This window comes from Notechis scutatus, chromosome Z, assembly GCF_049901735.1.
Source record: "Notechis scutatus isolate UNSWTSFEM ecotype Mainland chromosome Z, rNotScu1.2, whole genome shotgun sequence".
Taxonomy (NCBI): domain Eukaryota; kingdom Metazoa; phylum Chordata; class Lepidosauria; order Squamata; family Elapidae; genus Notechis; species Notechis scutatus.
The window spans coordinates 54,719,942-54,744,539 of NC_142025.1; the positions used below are offsets into that span (position 1 = coordinate 54,719,942).

Consider the following 24,598-nt stretch of genomic DNA (forward strand, 5'->3'; position numbering starts at 1 on the left):
TACAGTAACAGTCCAAGCCTTTTGCAACTTGCACTGCAGCAGCTGTTTTGATTGCAGAGGTTATGGGAGTATGTATAAATGCAAGCAAGTTGCTGAGGAATTATGGCTATAGTGACTGAGTTGCAGGAAAAGGGGAAAATTGACAAAGTTTTGTAGAACAGATGTTCATAGAAATAAAGAAAACTGTCAACCCTACACTGTGGGACAAGCCTCGGGTTAGTTAAATAATAATAGACTGAACAGAGAAGTATGCACAAAGATTAAAAATAATTTCAATGTCCCCTTTAAATACATTGTTTCATTCAAAAAACTTCATTAGAACATTCTGAGTAAATTATGTTCCAATTGAACAAACCTCAAACTATTTCAAGAGTATCTTACTTCTTCATTTTGTGGGCTGTAATAGCTAAATGTTATTACCATGGAATGTAAGGAACTGGAACAAAAGGCAGATATTTAATTATAAGAAAAGTTTTAAAAATTGTCACAGCAAATAATGGCAATAAGAGTAAGATTAAGTATGTAAACATGGTATAGCATGATTAAACATTGTACTCTATCAACAGTTTGATGCAGCTGGTCTGAGCATATGTATACAGTATGCTGCTCAGAGGCTATAGCCACTAGAGTGCCCCAAAAGTAAAGTAAAAGAAACAAAAATTGAGCCCAATAAAGAAGCAACAAACTTTTATTTTTTTTAAAAAAAAGAGACTATCAAACTTGATAAAGTATTTAAGGGAAGAGAAAAGAGAACTCAACTATGGTGAACCAAATGTAACTTCCAGTGATTCCATCAAGGAAATATATGGATAAACAAACATTCGGAATAACTAATATAAAGAAATCCCATAAATGTAGTTACAAAGCTGGTGGTATACTTCTTGAGTAACAATGATTTAGGGAGAGTTGGAGAAATAAAAGACACTAATCATAGAATAAGAAGAATTGGAGGGGACCTTGGCGATCTTCTAGTCCAACCTGCTGCTTGAGCCTAATCCTAACCATTCCAGACAAATGGTTGCCCAATCTCTTCTTGAAATAATCTAGCGATGAAGCACACACAACCTCTGGAAGCAAGCCATTCCAGTGATTATTTGTTGTCACTATCAGGAAATTTCTCCTTAATTCTAGGTTGGATCTCTCTTTAATAACCTTCACATCCATTATTTCTTGTCCTGCCCTCAGGTGTTTGGAGAATAGGTCTACCCCCTCTTCTCTGTGACAACCCTCAAATATTGGAAGATGGCTATCATGTCACTCCCATTCCTTCTCTTCGTTACAGTAGACATAGCCTGTTCCTGCCATCGTTCATTGTATGCTTTAGCCTCCAGATCCCTAATCATCTTTGTTGCTCTTTCCTGTATTCTTTCTAGAGTCTCAACATCTTTTTTGAATTGTGATGACTAGAAATGGATTCAGTATTCCAAGTGTGGTTTTACCAATGCAGTATAAACTATATTCTCACTTTAATCTTTCTGAACACATTATACAGGTAGTCCTCAATGTTCAAACACAACAGAGCCTAATATTTATGTTGCTTAGTGAGACAGTTCTTGCCACATTTTATGAAACTTCTTGTCACAGTTGTTAAGTGAATCACTGCAATTGTTAAATTAAAAACATGGTTAAGTGTATTTAGTTTCTCCATTGACTTTGCTTGTCAGAAGGTTGCAAAAGATGATAACGTGATTCTAGGACACTGCAACTGTCACAAATATGAACCAATTGCCAAGCATCCGAATTTTGATCACGTGACCATGAGGATGCTTTAACGGTTTCTAAGTGTGAAAAATGGTCATAAGTCACTTTTTTCCAGTGCTGTTGTAACTTCAAATGGTCATTAAATGAATGGTTGTAAGTCAGGAACTACCTGTAATATTGTGATTTTCTCCCTGTATATTTTTTCTCAAAGCCTGACCATCAGAAATGATAAAAAGTCATTTTTTAAAAAAAGCTATAAGTTTTAATCAGAACCAGATTGATAGAATTAGAATCTTTTTCAAGTTGTAAGGTACAATTAGTTCTCGTTTTGTGACTGCTTCATATAGCAACTATTTGCAGTTAGGACAGTTATGAAATAGTAACTTTGCAACCAATTCTCACATTTATGACCTTCAGAGGTCTGTAAAACAAAAGAAAAATAAAAGCATAAACACAATCAAGAGTTTCACTTAGCAACCACTTAAGAATCAAATTGTCATTGCTAAATAAGGACTAGTTGTATTATTAATTATTGTAATCTACCTCTCATTTTAAAGCCACCAATACATTAACCATAGAGAGAAAGAGGCTTCCCTTTCACTTGAACTCAAGTAGCGCAACTACTATTCTTGAATTTCTAATTTCAAGGCTCACAGTAAACCTGGGGATTTCAAATTCAAGAATAGTTATTTATTTATTCATTCATTAAATTTATATACTGCCAATCTCGTTATTCAGAGCAAATCATATAGTACTGTTACTTAGTTCAAATATGTAATCAGAGAAGCAGTAGCAGCAAACAACATAACAACACTGTTCTATTCTCTAGCACCTTCAATATCCATTTCACTTTGATAACCCCTCTGAAGTTGTGGTTTGCTTTATTTTGCTTCTTGAAAGGATAGCATGGTTATTACATATACATAAATATTATTTTTCTCCCATCTCAACATTATTCAAGTGCTTAACTAAGGATGTTCTGAATGCTATTCATGCAGATCCTCACAATCTAGTAATTCAAAGCATGGTTACCATTCTAACTTATTACATTTGTACCTTGCTATTGTTTTCAAAGTTGCATTAAATTTGTATTTTGGTTACTTTTGATAATGAGAGGCAGATTGTTTTTTTGAACTGTTTGGAAATTGGGGAATGGGAAAGTTCCAGGCAATAGAAGCAGGGAAGATACTGAGCCCCATATCCTTTTCTTGTGGGTTTCTTGTAGACACTTTCTCCACATGCATTTAATATCTACATGAAGCCAATGTGGGAAGTCATCTATAGATACCAGATCAGCATGTCCTTGAGGCACTAATTATGGTGTTTGGAGACCATTAGTACATCCCAATTCCAATTATATTCCATCATTGGTTCTAGTTGAGACTCTGTTCTCTCACAGTGTTAGTCACACTGAAGTGGATCATAATTGAAGAAGAAATAGTATGGGCAAGAAGGCTTATTGTGCTCCTTAGTCACTTCTCACTTAGCTACTGCAATGCATTCTACATGGAATTGCCTTTGAAAACCACTTGGAAACTTGTTCTGAATTCAAGCAGCAACTATGATCCTTCCTTGGTTCATCCATGTACTTCTTTAACTCTGAGAGCTGTACTGGTTACTAGTGAGATGCATTGCAAGATGCTGGTTGTCGCCTCTCATATTCTTAAAGGCTGGGTGTCTGGGTATGTTTCTTAATGTTCCCAAAGGTACCTACCTGCTCAATAAGACAAGGGAAAATAGAATAGCCCCTTGGATAATTTCTCACAAGAAAATTTATCAATAAGGACCGTGGAAGTCAGTGTTTTCAATTGCTGCTATTTTTGTTTTATTTGTCGCTTTAAGCATGTTTGCAAGTGATAGGTATTATAAGTCACTCAGAGTCAGCAATGATTTGAGTAGCTTGTAAGTCTGGTTAAATAATAAATAATAATAAATAATAAATAAATAAAATAAAGTTAAGATCTGAATAAATTTAGAAATATACACTTTTGAAAATGTTCAATAAAAATAGAAATAAAAGTATTACACTTTTATAGAAAGTATAATACTTTTACTCTTATTTTTATTGAACGTTTTCAAAAGTGTGTATTTCTAAATTTGTAAGAGAATAGAACCCAAACCAAAGTGTAATAAAACTCTTTTTATCAATTTCACTTGAACTAAGTCTTAACATCAAAGCTTCTTTACAATTTAAAATCAAGCATTCTTAGTTTCTACTTGATCTAGCTGAAAAAAGATATTTAGATAGATTATGTCTCTGGTCTTTAGTGAAAAACAGAGACACTATGTAGTCTACATGCTTTTCTAGAACTTTATTAGATAGCAAACACTCACTTGGCAAATCCAATGAAGTCTTCATGGTTTGTGTTGATATAGGACAGCTCTATGTCAATCAACAGAAGAATCTGAAAAAATAACGACGAGTTTCTCAGTTGTACACAACATAAATTAAAAATCAACCCATCTAGTCTATCTTTCTACATTCAGGGAAGATGATCTATGAAGATTACCATTTATTTACATACACACATAAATTTAAAGAACACCCAATTCCAACCAATACTGGACACTTAACAAAATAAAATCCAGAACAATAAAATAAAAGAAACAGACTACATGGATGAAGAAAAACATACTGAACAGATTTTATAAGAATACAAATCTTATAGGATTCACCTACCATCTTACGCCAAGTTCTGGGAGAATAGAGAATAGTCAGTTTCTCAGTACCTTCACAACATTAAAAAGGTGGGAAACTTATGAATTTCTGATAGAATGCTATTCCAGAGGTATGCACCACCATAGAAAAGGCATGATTCCAAAGCCCCAATAGATTTGCTGAACTGAAGTTTTAACTGAAGGGACCTGAAGTGCACCCTCATTGCCATATTATATAGGATGGGCAGAAACAATCAGTGATAAATCGTCCCTAAAATAACCAGGCCTTATGCTCTGGAGGGCTTCATCAGTACTAAATAGTACCTTGAATTGCACTTAAAAGCCAGCTGGCACTAATACAGCTTGTGGAGCAATGAAATCACGTGGACATACAGTGGAATGCCTATTATTGCCCAATCTGCTATGTTCTGGACCAGCTGCTTCTAAGTGGCTGCTTCTAAGTGATTTTCAATGGCAAAACACAGTGTAATAGTCCATTTCATTTTGTTGAATTGGGCCCCATTGTTCAAGTCTGTCAAGATCTTTTGAAGACAGCAAAGTCCACATTTTGGAGAAAGAGGACCGCTGGTTTGAAAGAAGGGTCAAAGAGGTCATCTATGTCAAAACGGAATGGCCCTCTCTTAAAAGGGGAGGGGGGGGATACGATAGCATCTATCTCCAGTCTACAACACAGTCCTTTAAGCAGTTCCAAGAAGGCTCCACACCCATTTGCACTACTCAGGTGATCCTGAGGTCATAGATAAACCTCCAAATGGTCTCAGTGAGTGGCCTCTCTCAAAGAATGCAAATGACCAGCTGTCTGCAAGGAATATAAATCCTTCCATTCCCCACCATTCAGTCAGAGCTGAAGAAGCTTCTTGGATGAGAAGCGAAAAAGCACTTTTGGGATACCCTACTAACCTTATACCGGCTTGCTGAAAAAATGGCTTTGAAAAAGATCCTAATTTAGCTTTCATTTTTCTCTACTACTGCAGTTGCTAAAAAGGACAACAGTAGAAAAAGCAGTGAGCTGGTCTAATCCAGCTTTTTTTTTAAAAAAAAGTTATGGCTTAAAAAACCTGGGTATTCAAGGGAATCTGCACTGCCCTCAAACAGAAGTACTACAAATCCTACTCCATAATCCTAGTTCAGTGTTTCACAATTGTTGAGCATGCTGAGGAGTTGGTCGACACATCAAAGTTGCTGAGATAGAAATTATTAATCTAACAGTAATTTTAGCTCACTACAAATATTTTAAAAACCAAGGAAGAGTTCATTTTGTTTTAAGAACTACCTTTTCAATTCTGATCCTTCTATTCTTGGTCAGTCCAAAAGGTTATCTAGAAGATATTCCAACCACAACTGGCCTTAAATGCAAGCTACTCAATGCAAGAAGCCTTGTAAATAAAATACCTGAATTTCTCCTCTTATTAAATATGGCTAAATTCGACATTATATTTGTCTGTGAAACATGGCTCAATGCATCTCTCCCGACTCCATTACCACAGTAACAGACTATCATGTTTACCGATCAGATTGTGAAATCCATAGAGGAGGTGCTGTTGCTATCTTCTATAAAAAGTCCCTACATCTAAAAAACATCCAAGTTACCCAGGAGCTTGCTATTCCTGAGACCATCATCAGTGAACTGTCCTTAAATATCACATTTTGATTCTCACTATGTTACAGAGCCCCTGATTATGACATCGAACATACAAACAAGCTAAATACACTACTAACATGGGCAGCATCCTGCCCACACACTTTTATCTTTCTTGGTGACTTCAATTTACCTCATAGTAACTGGACCCTTAACGAATGTACAACTGAACCCACACATGCAACCTTCTACAATGCAGTAACAAATCTGGGACTAGAACAACTAGTAACCAACAACACTAGACTTAACAACTGCCTCGATCTCATCTTCTGCAATAGTTTGAATTCAATTTACAGAATACAAATTAAAGAACCCTTTTCCAACAGTGATCACAACATTTGTCTCAAAATATGTCCACACAAAAATCATCACAATGATGGAATCCCCTATTATAACTTCAAAAAAGGCAACTATGATCTTATAAACAACGATCTTTCATCCCTTGATTGGCAATTTCTATTCACTGGATGCAATACTGTACAAGACCATTACAACATATTTTTACTTGAAGTCAAAAGAGTCATCGAACTATATGTACCAATAACAACTCCCAAAACCAGAAAAAACAAATTACCCATAACAATAAGGAAGCTTCAATCCAAAAAGAAATCACTTTGGCGGAAAAACAAATCTGGTCACGTTGCCAATTTCAAAAGCCGATACAAAAAATTTATGCCACCAGATAAAGACTGAATGCACCAATTATCACATTAAACGAGAAGAAAACCTTCTACGCACCAATTCCACCCGCGCTTTCTACAATTTTGTAAACAACAAACTAAAAGACTCAAGGTCCATCCCACCCCTGAAAGGACCTAATGGTAAAGACTGCAACGACGACACCATTAAAGCCAACCTCTTTAACACATTCTTCGGCTCAGTATTTGTAAACAGCAATGGATCATGCCCAATATTTCCTAGTCGAACCACAGACAACTACAATGATCTAATACACATCGATTTTACAGAAGACAATGTTGAAAAAGCACTACGCAATCTAAAACCATCTCTATCTATTGGACCGGATGGAATATGGGCCTACTTTTTAAAAAAGCTATCCACTGCCGAACCTCTAAGCATAATCTTTGAAAAATCTTTCAAGACCAGCTCCTTGCCAAAACTATGGTCACAAGGCACGGTCATCCCCATCTTCAAAAAGGGAGACCCCAGCCTAGTTGAAAATTACAGACCAATCTCTTTATGCTGCGTCATGGAATCAATTATTAACCAATCCATCATCCTCCACTTCGAAACAAACAACCTATTCTCTAATAAACAATTTGGTTTCAGGAAAAAAACTATTATGTAATCTGCAACTCTTACACTGCAAAAACATATGGACTACACAACTCGATCAGTGGTACATGACAAACTACTCCTAAAACTAAAATCTTATGGTATCTCTGGACATCTGCATAACTGGATAGAAGCACTCCTGTCAAACAGACAACAAATGGTCAAAATTGGGAGCGTCCTATCAAATTCTGTACCTGTCAACAGTGGTGTCCCCCAAGGCAGTGTTCTAGGACCAACCCTCTTCATACTCTACATAAATGACCTCTGTGATCATATTAAGAGCAACTGCGTTCTCTTCGCTGATGATGTAAAGCTATTCAACACCACAGACAATACTGCTACCCTTCAAAAAGACCTTGACTATGTATCAGAATGGTCAAACAAATGGCAACTTCAAATCTCAACAAATAAATGCTCTGTCCTACATGTTGGCAAAAAAAAATCAGAAAATAAAATACAGGCTGAATAGTCAAGACCTTCTGATGATCCAAACTCTGTCAAGGATCTTGGAGTACTCATCTCTAATGATCTAAGTGGTAGAGCCCACTGTAACTACATAGCCAAAAAGGCATTAAGAGTTGATAACCTAATCTTACGTAGCTTTTTCTCTGGTAATATTACACTAATAACTAGAGCATACAAAACATTTGCTAGACTAATGCTCGAATATAGCTCATCAGTCTGGAACCCACATTACATATCTGATATTAACGCAGTTGAGAAAGTCCAGAAATATTTCACAAGAAGAGTTCTCCACTCCTCTACTCGTTGTAGAATACCTTATGCCACCAGACTCAAAATTCTAGAACTAGAAAACCTACAACTATGCCGCCTTAGGTCCGATCTAAGTATAGTATATAAAATCATACACTGCAATGTCCTACCTGTCAATGAATACTTCAGCTTCAACCATAACAATACAAGAGCACACAATCGATAAAAACTCAAGGTTAATCGCACCAAACTTGATTGCAGGAAATATGACTTCAGCAACAGTGGTCAATGTCTGGAATACAAGTTTAAGACTTGTGGACTTCAACTCCCAGAATTCCTGAGCTAACATGACTGGAGGAGGAACTCTGGGAGTTGAAGTCCACAAGTCTTCAAGCTGTCAAGTTTGAAGAGCCCTGCTCTACCTGACTCTGGTTTCTTCCCCAAACCCCAAAAACTTTAACCTTAGACTGTCTACTATTGACCTCACCCCTTTCCTAAGAGGTCTGTAGGGGACGTGCATAAGCGCACCAACGTGCCTACTGTCCCTGTCCTATTGTTTCTTTTATTTTTATTTTTATTATATGTATCCATGTATTCATAATTATGTTTTTACTTATACCTATTATCTTGTAAGCAATTGACAAAAATAAATAAATAAAAATAATAAAGATAAGGAAACCAACTGTTTACCTGGTCTTTAGTTTTTCCTTCACGTTCTCTGATGTACGTAGTAACAATTCTCTCTGTCTCTTCTCGCAACCTGGGATAGGAACCAAGCTAGGACAATAGGATAAGACATCAGATCTTTGCAGCTTTAAGCACTATTTATACAGACATACAAGAAAAAGGAAGGTCTGGGTTGGGCTGCTTCCCTGTTTTATCACTGGGGAAGGATTGATTTACCAAGTAACCAATTTAGAACAGATCCATTTTAATGTATTAATCTATTTTGACACAATACTTCCCTAATACTCCCCCAATGATCTTTTAAGAAATAGCCCAAGATCGTTCAGAGGTTTAGTAGAAAAAAGGAGCACACAGAAGACTGGCTTCTTAATATCAAAATGAGTTGATTTTTCTCCTAGAGAAAGTTGTTCATTAAATATTGTATATATTCCAAAGCATCTTTCATGACATACATGTTTAATATAGAGACAATACCTCACAGGAAGTCATGTAAAATGCTCCTTTAGTTCCATTTCAGATCAAATACAACTATAATTGCTATGACCCAAGATACAGCATTATTATAGAACCTGATTGTATAGCTGATCCATTTGCAATAAACCACAGGAAAGGAATTTACATCTCAATTAATGAAATGAGTAACTGACCCAAATGAGTCAAGAGAACTAAGCTAATAATTAATTAGAAGAATGGAACTTCATGTAGTGTCCATTGCTTCTTATTTGAATGCAATCAGGCTTTCATTTAGTTAGATATCCTATGAAGCCATACTCCTGAAATGTTATCAAGAATTAGGGAGATAGCAGAAAAATGGGGAAAAAAGAGTATAGACCCATTACCTTCTCTGAACACTTTTTAATGACCATGGCCAGCTCTGAGACCACCAGATCAACACACTTCAAACTGGGCTCTTTGAGCTTTATAATCTGTTTTTTCACTATTGCTTCAAAAGCCATATCAGGTGTGAAGAGCCCCGTCCTGCACCATGCAGAAAAGTATGAACACAAAGGAGAGATTTTGAAGAATAGAGGGAAAATGACAGAGAGGGAAAAAGAGATTGAAAAGGTTAGTAGTGTGCAAAATGAAAAAGCAGCAGCACTTCCTCAAGAAGTTCCTTCTTGAATTGATAAAATGAGCAGTTCCCTTCCAAGATCTTTCAAAAAATTATGCTCCTCAGCAGCCTCAAATCCTGCAGCAAATGGACTGTAATCCAAATGGCTCATCCTTGAAAAGTATTCCATGTGACAATAGGTCTTCAGTAAAGGCATGGAAGTCCATCTTTTACTTGCTATCCTCAAAACTCATGAAAACTGTTTTAGTACAGTGGCAGGGAAGGAGTTATGGCTGCTTCTCTGTGTGCCTACAGCTAGCCTGTTGGTCTAGAGCAGGGGTGTCAAACTCATGGTATCTTGTTGTTATCACATGACATATTGCGACCTTTCCCCTTCACTAAACTGAGGGTGGGCATGGCCAGCATGTGATGCATCTAGCCCGTGGGCCGCGATTTTGACACCCTTGGTCTAGAGCATAATCAGACAACCTATGGTACATGCATTACAAGCATTACATAAAGATAGAAAAGAACAGAAAGGCTTCAAGATTTCTGATTATGCCGGAAGCATATTTTTAAGTATTGCTTCACTGAATAGTTGTGCTAGCATCAGCTTTTCGTCTCAAAAGACTAGACTCAAACTTCCTTCAAGCACTTCAAGCACAGAATAATAGCATCTCATACTTAAGGTTTGACTTGTGATTGGCTGCCAATGTCTGAAACCCTTTTTACCTAGCAGGCATTGAGGACATAATAGTGTGGGGGAGAAAGAAGGGTGTTGGTGATGACTGCCACGTTTGATAGAATTACTTTCCACTTCTGGAATAGATAAGTAGCATCATCACTGGAGCATGAAATTGAGATATTGTTTGTCTAACTGAATAAAAAGACACAAGATTCATGTAACTTACTGCTTTTTCATATCTACATGTATTCTCCAAATATGTCAATTAAAATATTTGTGTAACATGTAAGTTTTCTATATGCAAAGCAAATGGTTTGAACTAAGAAAAATTCCAATACAATATATAGGCCCTTATATACATGATGGCTGTATCAGTAAAGAAGAGGCCTCTTTCAGAAATCAGCACTTCAACTGTATTTCAGTGCTCACAGTTTGCCCAGAACACAGTCCAACAATGATTTTTGGCTATTTAGGTTGAAATAAATGCTACTACTAAAAAAATGGAACTAGTAACCAATTCCTCTTTGCAGTAGCAATTACATGTAGGCCTATTTTATCATTCTTATAATCTCTTCATCTGTCATCTTGCCAATACCTGTTTTTAGATTAATAAATTATTTCCATACTCACATAAAAATGTCCTATACTCTACTGTTGGGGAAAGACTTCTGTAATGAGTCCTATAGTATGGTATCTCAGTACACGCCAGCTGGGCAACTGCTATTGTAAAAGCCCTGCATGGCATAGGTCCAGCTTACTTTAGGAACCATCTCACCCCCTGGAACTGGCCTGCCCCACCTGCTCAGGCAGAGGAGGCCTGCTGCAGGCCCCATCAGTCAAGGAATTCCAGCTGGTGGGATTCAGGAAAAGGACTTCTCTATCATGGCTCCTGCCCTTTGGAACATCTTATCCCCAGAGATGAGATTGGCTCCTACCCTTCTGACCTTCCACAAGAGCTTGAAGACCTGGCTCTGCCAGATTGCTTGGGGTGCCGATGAAGAAGCATTACACTGGAGGTAGCTAATGAATTAAGAGGCAATCCCACCTCCATGTATTTTGTTCCCTCCCTCCACATCTTTTAACTATAATTTTGATTATGATTTTATCATCATTGTTATTTCTATGTAATTGTTTTAGAAATATTTGTTAGGATTTTAATGTTTTAATGCTGTAAGCTTCCCAGAGTTGTTTCGATACAAGATAGGCAGTAAATAAATTTAACAAACAGACAGACAGACAGGACAGACAATTGGAGATACTGTTGCATTTGAGTAAGTGCAACTTGAAGGACCTTGGACAGCAAGTGCTGGCTTCTTCGCAGCGTATCAACAAAAACGCTCAATACCTTAGTTAGAAACAGATTTAATCTATCACATATAGCACTGCAAAATCAAGCAATGTAAATTACTCTTCATAGAGTGTTCTTCAGTACTTTGCTAATTATAAAAAATATCAAGAAGATATACAAAGAGATCCTGAAATCTTGGTTTGGACAGCTTGCTTTTGAATTCAAAAATATAATCATAGAGAAGTCAGTTTCCTGAAAAATCAGGTTTTAAATATATGGCCAAGCCAATTATACTGGAATGATGAAATTCCTATTTGAAGGAGACTTTCAGATCGGAGACAGGGCATTACTTCAGCTGCATTAACTAAGGTTAGATTGCTAAAACAACTTTAGCTTTATCTGCCCTGTTGCTATGAAAAAAATTCAGAGAGAGTAGTTGAAATGACAGATCAAGAAGGCATGCACTTAATAGAAAGCCAGGAACCAAGAAGAAATCTGCTTGCTAGTTTGAACAACCTCCAGACAGCTCACAAATGCTTCTGTTTGAGATCAAAGATGAAAACAAGAGAGAACTAGGGCTAACTGAAATGTGATACCAAGATTGTTGTCTGGACCACATAAAGCCGTATTTAAGCATTTTATAAAAATATAGGAAACAGGACAATCTCAACTTTAGCCAATCAAGGTTTTAGAAGAAGTTTGTAGCAATTCCTGGAGGTTGTTTTTGGCAGTTGGGAAAAATAGAATAGTAGAGTTTTAGGTTTTCCCAACTCAGTCAAGTAAGAGCTACAATGGCTAGTTCAATACCTTACTGGTACACTGCCTAACTGTATTGATTAATTCCTGAATAACCAAGTCGACACACTTCAAACAAGGCTCTTTCAGCTTCACCACCTGCTTTTTCACAATGGCTTCAAATGCCAAGTCTGGTGTGAACAGTCCCGTCCTATAGCAACACAGGGAGGATAGAAGAGCATAGACACAGCAGAGAAAAAACAAGTGGGGAGGGGGGAAAAAGAAGTTTAAAGATGGGCAACATTCCAGAATACAATCCCCTCCCATGGCAAGACAGCTTTTCTGTTGCAACAGGCCTCTTCTTTTGCTAGTAATGTTAGTTAAATAATATAGGGATGGAACAAGAACTTCAGAAAATAAAGATTATAGAAAGATAAGAACAGTTATATTTGTTGTTGAAAGATATTTTGCAAACTGAACGTGTAATATGCTTGTTCATAATACTTTTATAATATCTTTGAATATAAAAAGGAAATGCCAATTATGTATTTTAGGAGAAAAAAATCCCTTTACTAATGAGTTTAATAATTAGAAAGTGGAAGTGTGAAAAACAGCTAGCTATAAAATAGATCATAATGGATACTTTTGCTGGGTCAGGGGAAAAAAACTGTTGTGGAAACAATGGATTTTGCTTGCTGTTGCCCCCAAAGCAGCTAGGAATAACAGGAAATAGTAATTTACCTTTCTTGTGTAATAGCAAGAATCACCTAACCTATACATTCCAATTATAGCTTATTCTTTTAAAAAACAATTCCAGAGTAGCAATCTATAAATATAAACCAATATCTCAAAATCAACACTTTTCTGTCAGTTACACCTTCATCTGCAGTAGAAAAAAAATAAAAAAAAATTGCTAGAGGGGAGGGAATCATCACGTAACTACTATGCCATTTCCCTTGCCCTCCTGTTATAGCAGAAATTAAAAACTTCTCAGTAGATTTACAATCTGATGTCCCAAGCTTTTTTCATCCTCCCCTCTAGCTAACAAGACATTGTAGTTTAGGTTTGTGAATCTCTAGTCATGCCAATATGATAATCATAATCATCAGTTTGGTTAGTGGTTTAAGGCACCAGGCCAGTGGCCCAGCAGAACATCGTGAGTTCTAGACCTGCCTTATTAAGGGCAGGAAAGCTGGCGGGTAACTTTGAGCCAGTCACTCTCTCTCTCTCAGCCTAATAATATTGTTCACTGCTTTGAATTATTTATTAAAATAATAAAGGTGGGATAAAAATAAATAATGTTGCAGCGAAACATTCTCATCAACGTTTTTCTTTTTGATTTCAAGATAATAGAAAACATTTTCAGTAGCAAGCGACTTCCCAAACTATCAGCTGCTTTGGATGCCCCAGATAAGTATCATTATATACATTTTATGCCATGAACATTCAATTCAGTCTGAATACTTGCCTTATACCATGGATGTTTTTGATTGCATAGCTGATTTCACGTCGCAAATCTTTCTCATCGAACTCCATCTGAAAGAAAAATGCTGATGTATAGACAAAAGACTTCGCTTTTTCTTCCATGTGCAGATCTTTTCCAAAAATAACTTTTGAAGTCATGATTGACAGCCATTTTATAGTGCAAACTTATGTCAAAATACAAGACCTGAAGGTATAATAAGGAAGAGCAAGGTGCTCACCATAATAATCAATGGAAGGAGACCATCCAGAAATTAGTAGCTCCTCTCATTCAATATCAGGGATAAATTCTGTTTCCATCTGGTGGGAGGAGGACCACTGAATTTTATTGTATATTTTAGCATCTATATACTCTACTCTTTAGTCAATATTCAAGTCATAGCAACAATAATGCTGTCTATTAATAATTATTCTCAAGATTTCCTGGCATAGGATGGTGAATCCATATTATGACATGGCACTCGAAAGTTGGACAGCCCCAGTGTAAGGAAGCATATTATGCATCTGTTCTTTAAAACAGAGCTTGGAAATTTATCTGGATCCATAGACACGGTCTTCAACATATAGTTGAATGCTTTAATTACTAGATGTCTTCATATTATTACTTCTCGAATTGGTGTCAAGTTATCCACTCCCAAGATGAAGTTAAAAAAATGGACTGTGTCTGTTCTAAAAAGGGAACATTTGCATATCCAACAATTCCACACCATATCTGACTAATAAGCTAAGGACACTAGTAAGAGCCTACAGAACTGCTTAAAAATTAGAAGGTGGGAAGGTGGATACAAACTAAACAAAATATTTTTTTATTGATGAAGTTCTTTTTATTTATTTATTTATTTTTAAAAACAAAAATACAAATCTCTATTCACATTAAGTGTTCGTGTCGTTGATACATACATCTCCTTTTATACATAAACATCAAATCTTATTTCTATCCTCCACCCATTTGTACCACCTATCCCAAACCGCATAATAGTCCAAATCATCTTTGCCTCTTAATTCCATTGTGAATTTATCCAATTCCACACAATCCATTATTTTTTGTGTCAAGTCTTCTTCAGATGGTATCTTTTCCTTCTTCCATCCCTGTGAGAAGGCTATTCTCGCCACAGTTATGATATGTATAATGATGTATCGGATGACCTTGCTCAATTTTCCCTTAATTATTCCTAATAAGAATATTTCCGGTTCGAGTTCTAATTTGTGATCTGCAATTTCTAATAACCATCTTTGTACCCTCATCCAATATTTTTTAACCTCTGGACACTGCCACCACACATGGAAGAATGTTCCTTCTTTATATTTACACTTCCAACATTCTGCTTTGGTGTTTGGGTACTTTTTGGCCAGTCTTGCTGGGGCTAGGTGCCATCTACAAAACATTTTATATTGATTTTCTTTAAATGCTGTTGACAATGTCAATTTACAGTTATCGGTCCACATTTTTCCCAATCCTCTAAATTTATATTATGCCCTACATTTTTTGCCCAGCAATCATTGATCCCTTTACTATTTCCTCTTCTAATTCCACTTCCAACAAAAAGTTATGCATTCTTGTTATAAATTTTATCTCCTTGCCTGTCAAAATTTGGTCCAGTTGTTGTTTTCTATCCCTTGTTCTTCTTCTAAGTCTTTCCTAAATTTTGTCTGAATTTGTAAGTATGACCACCAATCTATAATTATATTTTGTTCTTTTAATTTATCAATCATTTTTAGATTCCCCTGATTGTCTAATAATTCTTCATATCTGACCATTTTTCTTATATCCCTCATCTTTGGGTGTAATATCACTTCCATTGGTGAGACCCATTTTGGTATCTTCATATAATGGTTTTTTTTTAAACCTTTTCCCAGGTTTGCAGTAATGATTCCCTTATCAAATGTCTATGGAAGTATGAATGTGTCTTGTTTTTTTGTCCCATAGGAAGGCTTATTGATGAAATTCTATTTAATTTCCAACAATGCAACATTTCATATATAAATAAGAGCTAATCTAACACGATAGCTAGATCCGATATCTATAAAACATAGGTAAAATAATTTAGCACAGGTCTTCAATAAAATCATTTAGCACAGGCTGTCCCCCTTCCTTCCCCCTTCTCTCTCTGTCTCTGTCTCTGTCTCTGTCTCTCTCTCTGTCTCTCTCTCTCTCTCTCGCACACACACACACACACACACACAGATCCATGGTAAAATTGTCTTCCATGAAACCAGTTCCTGGTGCCAGAAAGGTTGGGGATCTCTGAATTAGACCATGCAAGAGAGCCCTTTTAAGGATTATGTATTAATAGAAAAGCATTAACTTAGCTCTGATCCTAAACCAGGGGTCCCCAAACTTGGCAACTTTAAGACTTGTGGACTTCAACTCCTAGAATTCCTCAGCCAACTCTGCTGGCTGAGGAATTCTGAGAGTTGAAGTCCACAAGTCTTAAAGTTGCCAAGTTTGGAGACCTCTGTCCTAAGTGCTAAAGGTGCTGCATATTAAAAACAGACTATTACAGCCACATTTTGGATCTGAGTGGAGGTCCTGGGAAAGGTGTCAGAATTGTTGAGGTAATTCCCCGTTAGGAGAATGAGCGCATACAGGGAGACGTATTTGAGAGTAGTGTTTGAATAATACACATACAGCACACAGATACACTGTACAGTAAATGTAGGTTTTTACTTCCAGAAACGTTAAGCAAAGTCCAAAATAAGCAATCCAAAGTCATTCACAAGTAAATCAGTCAGTTTTCAATCCAGGGATAATCCAAACAGGGATAAACCAAATATCAAAGTCCAGTGTCAAAAAACAGTTCAGTAACAGACTTACATTAAATCCAGTAATATCAGTCAATTAGAAGAAATGGAGCAACGGCAATACTGTCCAACAGAAGGAAACAGAGATACACTCACACTCTCTTCTGAGACTCAGACTGAAACAATCCAGGTTTCTGGCTCCATCTTATGGCCGTTTGAGAAACCACACCCAACTACAGTTTTGCATTTTCTTAAAGATATAGTTTTAAAATGTCTATCCTGGTTTATATATTTCTAACCCAAATACCTGTTAGGTGACTTATATTCCTAACAAGAATAATACTTAGAAGGGACCTTGGGGGGAACCCTATACCATTTCAGAGAAATGGCTGTCCAGTCTTTTCTTTAAAACCTCCAGTGTTGGAGCACCCAGAACTTCTGGTGGCAAGCAGTTCCACTGGTTAATTGTTCTCACAGTCAGGAAGTTTCTTCTTAGTTTTAGGTTGCTTCTCTCTTTGTTCAGTTTCCATCCATTGCTTCTTGTTTTGCCTTCTGCTTCTTTGGAAAATACATTGCCCCCCTCTTCTTTCTGACAGCCCCTTAAACACCTGTTGCCTATCACCCTCTTGGGCAAAGCATGTGAGCCATTTCCTCCTTTCAGTGGTCTATCTATAGCACATAGATAATAAAGTCAAAAAAAGATAACATTTTTACAGAATTATAGATACATTGAGGCTAGGTGTGACAAGGAATGACTGAGGGGAGGGGCCAGGCGAGGCACCCCCTTGATGTGAGTGACATTGAGTGGGTCATGTGCAGCTAGTCATGTGACTACCAAGCCATGCCCAGTCAGCAAGCCACACCCACAAATTAAGCCACGCCTACAGAACAGGTTAAGAAATTTGAATCCCACCCCTGCACCATTACAATTTAATTCAGTGCATATATATTGCTATAAAGCTATAATTGTTGCAGTTGTATTATTGTGTCACAAAAGACAATAGCATGTGTACAATTGTGCAATTTTATGGATTGTTTAGTGCTCTTTCTCAAAAATCTTAAGTCTTGTTGAGATGTTAATGACTTTGATTTAAAAAATAATTGTGGGATGCCACCTGATGTTTTTGCCTCCATTGGGATATTGTATCCCCTCCTGTAACTTATTACAAAGAGAGTTCTGAATGCCAACATTTTTGACTGCCAAAAAGTAAAGTGTCAGGTCTGTCCCAACTGGAAGTTTAGGAAAGAAAGACCCTCAACTCCATTTTTCAGTGAAGGCATATACTTTTACTAAAGCCAAGTGGTTACAGCATAAGCAAAGTCAGATCTGAGGAATAAAACCATACTTTTTCTTTCTCCCAGGCCCTCCCCCCTTTGTCATCTTGTTAGTGTCCAATAAGGTTCAAATTAGTTGTTTCGGTATCAGTTCTAAAGTTTGGTGCCTCTTTGGTGGGTGTTTGCATTTTGTTCCCATGCTGGTGTCCTTGGATCATTCAACCGTTGTCTCTGGTTGGCACTTCTGGTTCCTGTTATGCACCCTCCCTGTATCCCTCTACCCCCCACCCTCCCCTAAACATACATTATGGCAGGCTGTCATCAAAGCGAAGCAGATCTGACATAAAGTGTTTCTTCACACTCTGTTTTTGTATTTCCTCACACTGATCTTAAAAAATAAGTACATGCCTTACTTGGAAACAAGAAATGTTTGTACTTACCTCAACCTGAGCATCATGACCCACTACCAAGCCACGAGTGGCTGACTGGTGCATGTGCATGAGTGGCTGACTGTTTGCATACACACAGGCCCACTAGCTTGAGTGTCGTGAGGGCTCAGGGCCCTATTTGCATGAGCATCGTGGGCACTCATAGGCACTCACATGAGCATTGCTGGCACTCACAACCCCACTCACACAAGCAACGGGTGATTGCGTGTGCACATGCACGTGCCTTCCCTCATCCTCCCATACTCTGGGCTGCCAACCCAGAAAGGTTGAGGAACTGTGCTCTAAAACATTAAGTGGTTAACTAACAAAACACCTAAGGAAGCAGCTCTCCATATCAATTTGCTTACGTGTAAAGTATGGGAAAATCAGGAAGTCCAGATAGTTCAAAGGAATATAAAGATTTATTGCAAGCTTATGCTCTCTACAAGAATCTGAACTAGCAATAGTCAAATGGGCAGTAGATAAAAGTCAATGGAATTCAAGGTGGGCTACACTTAGATCTTTTGTGGGCATAAAGGGACTCAAGACTGATGATGTGTTTGACCTCTCTCTCAGGCTCAGCCTGGTCATTTTCTACATTGTATCTTCACCATAGTTACTTCTGCCATTTTCTGATTTGTTTTTTTAAATATCTCAGTCTAATCTACAGAATTTTCAAATGGTTTCCCCTCTACATACTCATTTAGTCCAATCTTGCTATAACCCAAGAATCTTACCAGCAATGGAATATGTAATAGCAGAGGAGGCAGTTCTTTTTAACATGCAAGCTGGTATTTTCTCTATCATTTGCTCTCTGCTAAGTTTATACTACAGTACATTCAAGTATTACAACTTTATTTTTAAAAAAATATTGTAGTCCAACACATTAGACTTTAAATATATTATAATTCCATAGTGACATTCCTTCATGGCAAATAGGCTTACATAGCTCAATGAAGTTATGCCATGCAGGGCCACCCAACAGGGACATGTCATAGTGGAGACTATGTATTTTTGCCAAGAAATTCTTGCCATGGACTGTATCAAAACGCTAAAAGTTATTACTCCAGAAGATGAGCCGTTCAGGTCTGAAGGTATCTCATATGCTACTGGGGAAGAATGGAGGACAATTACAAGTAGCTCCAGAAGGATGAAGTCAAAAGGGTGCTTAGCTGAAAGATTGGAGATCTCAAGGGAATGTTTTGGGCAAAGATGGGCACAATAAAGAACAAAAATGGTAGGGATCTAACAGAAGTAGAAGAGATTAAAAAGAGTTGGCAAGAATACACTTGAAAACCTATACAAGAAAATCATCCCTGATAACCACAATGGTGTGATCACTGACCTTAAGCCAGTCATCTTGGAGTGCAAAATCAAGTGGATTTTAGAAAGCTGTCAGGGCTCTGGTAGTTACCCCCATTTAAATCATAAGTCTCTAGATGGATTTTCAAAGCTTCAAGAAGATTTATTGGAGTGGAACTTCCGGTTTGTCGGCTTTGCGAGCGGCAGGGATTCGCGATACAGCGCGATCCCTGCTGTGCTAGCCGTTTTTGGTGCTCCAATCCGGACGGGTTCGGAGCTAAGGCTGCCCTGTAGGGGCGGCTAAAGATAGGGGGATCCGGAGAGGGGCTTGGGGGTGTTGCAGACCCCCTCCCCGGCCGGCAGAACCCCCTTTTCCCAAGACGGTGCAGCGGCGGTCTGCAATGGCCGCCACAAAGAAGCCAGCAGCTGGGAAAGAATGCGCAGGAGGAAGAGGAGAAAGTTTTTTTTTTAAGTGAAAGTTTTTCTTGGTTGACCCAGGACTCTGAGACATATTTAAAATAATTCCTGGAAATTATGGCTTTCTGAATGATACCTTCCAGAAGAGAAAATAAGCGGCAATTTTGAGGTGCTGAAAGGAAAGTTTACTCTCCTTCCCTACGGAATCAATAAGTGGATACTGAGAAACCTGTCTTTTTCAGGTAAAAACTGGCTTTATGTGATAAGTGGGAAGGGAGAGGACAAAAAATATATTTATATGTTAAGATTTTGTTGGAGGAGATGCCTTAAGGATCTGAAGACTGAAATGTATTGCAATAAGGCTTTAAGATACAGATTTGGACTTTCTTTTTTTTTATTGATACTACCCCAGGAAGAGAAAGTGAGAACTTTGTCTTGTCTTGGATTGATTGATGATTTTGGGATTGTTCTATTTTTATATTTTTTTTGAAATATCTTGGTTGTTGCAAGAAGAAAGAGGGGAAAAGAAAAGAAAAGAAAAGAAAAGAAAAGAAAAGAAAAGAAAAGAAAAGAAAAGAAAAGAAAAGAAAAGAAAAGAAAAGAAAAGAAAAGAAAAGAAAAGATTTATAATGGCTTTTTCTGTTGAGGAACTGAGAAAAGAATATGAGCAAACAAAAAAAGATGACAAAGATGGTGTAAAAGAAGCCTTCCTTTTTTTAGAAATGGCGCTTGCTACCTATCAACAAACATTACAACAGATGGAGGAAGAAGAAGAAGAAGAAGAAGAAGAAGAAGAAGAAGAAGAAGAAGAAGAAGAAGAAGAAGAAGAAGAAGAAGAAGAAGAAGAAGAAGAAGAAGAAGAAGAAGAAGAAGAAGAAGAAGAAGAAGAAGAAGAAGAAGAAGAAGCCATCTTTAATGAATTTCAAAATTTAATTAAGAAAGAAGGAAGAAAGAAAGGAAGGGAAATGAAGGACTTAAGATTTAAAAAAACACACAAGAAAGAGAAAAATAAGGTGCAAAATCAATGTAATGATAGTAAACAAAAGAAAAAAGGAACACAACAGAGAAGGGAAGCCAGTAAGGCAGAGGCTAGGAGAAGGGGGGCTAGAAAGGTCTGGTGGGAGAAGAAAGAAAGGGAAAAGGTGGAGAAAAGCCACAAAGTTTTGAAATTAGATGGGAAAAGAGGAATCTTTTTTAGGGACAAAGAGTAAAGTATAATTTCTTTAAAAAAGATTTTGCAAGGTACATAAGATGGTATCGTAGCATCTGTATTAGAAATAGAAAATTAGAATGGTTTAAGAGTTAATAAGAGATTAAAATGTTGAAATGTTTAGTAATGATTGATTTTAAAACTTAATAAAATATTAAAGGGAATGTTTAGAATATTTAGTTTCAATTAAAGAGTTTAATATGACTATGGTATTGATGTTATTATAAAATTATTATTGTAGCATTTGTCTTTGGAAAAGGCAATGGGAATGTTATAAGATTCAATATTTAGATCTATTATTTAACTATGTATTTAATCATTTTGGATTTATTATTTTTCTTTTATTAAAAAAAAAAAAAGTAGATAGAATGTACCAAGCAGAATCAGATTGGGTATTAGGTGTTATTTTAAATGTTAATCTAATTAATTTAGGGGGAAGATAGAAAGGCATCATACTCTGATTAGTGATTTCAGGAGAAATTCTTTTTTTTTCGTTATAAGGAATGAGACAAAGGGATAATAAAGAATGGACAAAAGATACAAATATAATGACTCAAATTAAGATGGATTAAATAAGATAGAATTAAGAAGAGTGAAATGTGTGGAGAAGCTAATATAGAAGATATAGAATGGTAAATAAAATAGGTAATGACATGTAAGATGAGCATGAATATAATTGAAGTCCATGTAGAGAGAGGTACCTGGGGCCAAGTTACTTTCCTAAAAGATTTTTTATATGTTTGTGTGTTTATGTTTTTGGGAGAATTAATAAAACCTTGCAGAAATATAGAATGAGAATAATGATTACCAAGTCAGAAAGAAATAGATGAAATAATAATAGTGAAATTGAATAAGAGTAAAGAGAAGTAAAGAGAAACTGGATAAGAGGTATTTGTATGCTCATATGGAAATGGTTTAAAATAGAATTATATTGTATAAAATAAGGTTTTATTTGACTTGTAAAATTTATAATGGAAAAAGGTTCAAGTATGTAATGGTTAATGATGATTTGTTTGTCTTTAAAATTAATAAAATTTGTTTAAAAAAAAAAGAAGATGATTTATTGGAGTAAACATGCTGGTGCTGCCTGGGTGTAGCTGACTCTGAGACACATCGTTCATTGTCACTCTTGACCCTGGTTTTGTTCTGACCCAACTGGGTTCCCAAAGAGCAAACACAGACAAAGGCAGTAGCCCCCACCGTTTAAGGTTTAATAATACTGAAATTGCCCTTTCAACCACCGAGGGTCTCAAATACTGGCGCCCTCGTACTCCATTGCAAGCGAGGCAACTTCAGATGGTAGGCGACTGGGTTAACCACCGCCTCTACAGGTAATGGGCCAAGGTACTGATAGTCAAGCTCCCTCACTGGCTGGTCTAATGGAAGATGCTTATGGTAGACAACCACACCCGATCCCCCACAGCCAATGGCGGTGTCGCTCTCCAAGAGCGGTCTGCGACTCGCTTGTGGTCTTCCTTAGCCTTCTCCAAATACCGTCGCACCAATTGGTGAACAGCCTGTAACTCCGACAAGAAATCCTTCACCTCTGGAACCAGCTAGTCGAGTAGCGTCAAGGGGGAAGAACTGAGGATGGTAAACCCACATTGGCAAAGAACAGGATGGTTTGCGTGGAGGTATGCTGAGAGTTATTGAATACAAACTCTGCGACCACTAAAGTAGTCTGCCCAATTATCCTGCTGCTAATTCACAAAGCAGCACAGGTATTGCTCCAGGATCCCAATCACTTTCTCCATCCCGCCGTCGGTTTCCAGAGGGTGAGAAGACAACAAACAGGTTTTAACATCCAAAGCTGTCATCAGTCCTTTCCAAAATTGGGCGGTAAACTGCATTCCTCAGTCTGACACCACCCAATCTGGGAATCCCTGTAGCCGGAAGATGTGCTGGATAAACATGTGAGCCATGGGTAAGCCCTGACAAGGAATGAAGTGTGCCATTTTGGTCAACATATCAACCACCACAAACACTGTGGTGAATCTCAACGAGGGGGGCAGATCTGTCAAGAAGTCCATCAACAGGGCACCCCAAGGTCTCTCCGGTGTGGGCAAAGGCTAGAGCAATCCCGGGGGAGCCCCTGTCGCTGACTTGGTCTGCCAGCATCGCACGCAAGATATCACATAGGACTGCACGTCGTGTCGTAGTCAGGGCCACCAGAAAGTCCGAGACACGAGGTGCAACGTCTTGAACAAGCCGAAGTGTCCCAACGCAGGCTTGTCATTGCACTGTGACAAGATAAGTCCCTGGACTGGTCCTGCCAGGATATAGTTTGTCGTGGTAGCACAAGAGTTCCTCTTCGAACAACCACAGTGAGTTGGGTCCCACTTCTTGCCTCCGCTGATCTGCCCAAGCATCGTGTCGCTGTGCCTTCCGTATCTGCGCTCGTAAGTCCCCTGGCTCCTGCACAGCTGATAATGACTCTATGGGCAGCACTGTCCCGAGTGGGGGTTGATCCTCTGAACGTAGGTACTCAGGCTTCCGGAAGAATGCATCCGCCATTGGTTGCAACCACTTGGAACGTAGGTGACACAAAAATTAAAGCAGGCAAAGAAAAGGGACCACTGGATCTGGCGCTGATTTAATTTCTGGGAAGTTTTTAAATGTTCCAAATTCTTATGGTCTGTCCGGACTTCTACTTGATGGTGCGCCCCCTCCAAATGGTGCCTCCAGCCCTCAAACGCCGTCTTAATGGCCAGTAACTCCTTCTCCCAGATGGTATAGTTACGCTCAGCAGGATTGAGCTTCCTGGAAAAATAAGCGCAAGGGAAAAGGGTACCACCAGAAGCGTGAACCGACCACCACATCTGACGCATCCACTTCCACCACGAACGGACAGTGTAGCTCGGCATGCTTCAAGATTTGCTCTGTCATGAAGGCTTGCTTCAAAGCCTGGAATGCCTGCTACTCAGGAACACCCCACCAGAATGGAACCTTTTTCTGGAGGAGCCAAGTGAGAGGCGCAGTCAGGGAAGTGAAGCCGGGGATGAAGGTCCGATAATAGTTGGCAAACCCAACGAGTCTCTGGACATCCTTCATTCATCGGGGAAGTTGCCAACTAAGCAACAACTCAACCTTACTCGGTTCCATGGAAATGCTTTCCGGAGAGATGCAGTGTCCCAAGAAATTGATTTTGAACTGGAAAAACTGGCACTTCTCCAACTTGGCGTACAAGCATTCTCCCAGAGCTGTTGTAGAACCAGGCGCAAGTGGTGAAGGTGGCTATCCCTCGATTTAGAATAAATCAAAATGTCA

At 37.9% G+C, this 24,598-nt stretch overlaps 1 protein-coding gene across 14 annotated transcripts in view; it reads right to left on the bottom strand.

The window, feature by feature from the left end:
- Positions 1-24,598, bottom strand: part of DNM2 (dynamin 2) — a 176,922-nt gene that overhangs the window by 58,774 nt on the left and 93,550 nt on the right. For 8 of the 14 annotated variants that reach the window (XM_087945297.1, XM_026688805.2, XM_026688801.2 and 5 more), the window contains exons 9-12: positions 13,944-14,011; positions 12,548-12,686; positions 8,720-8,806; positions 4,036-4,106 (exon numbers count right to left, since the gene is read on the bottom strand). In XM_087945297.1, the coding sequence (XP_087801423.1) occupies positions 4,036-4,106; positions 8,720-8,806; positions 12,548-12,686; positions 13,944-14,011 (365 nt within the window). Of the gene's footprint in view, positions 1-4,035; positions 4,107-8,719; positions 8,807-9,555; positions 9,695-12,547; positions 12,687-13,943; positions 14,012-24,598 lie in introns of all 14 variants that reach the window. The other 6 variants (XM_026688807.2, XM_026688802.2, XM_087945295.1 and 3 more) reach the window with 1 other exon arrangement.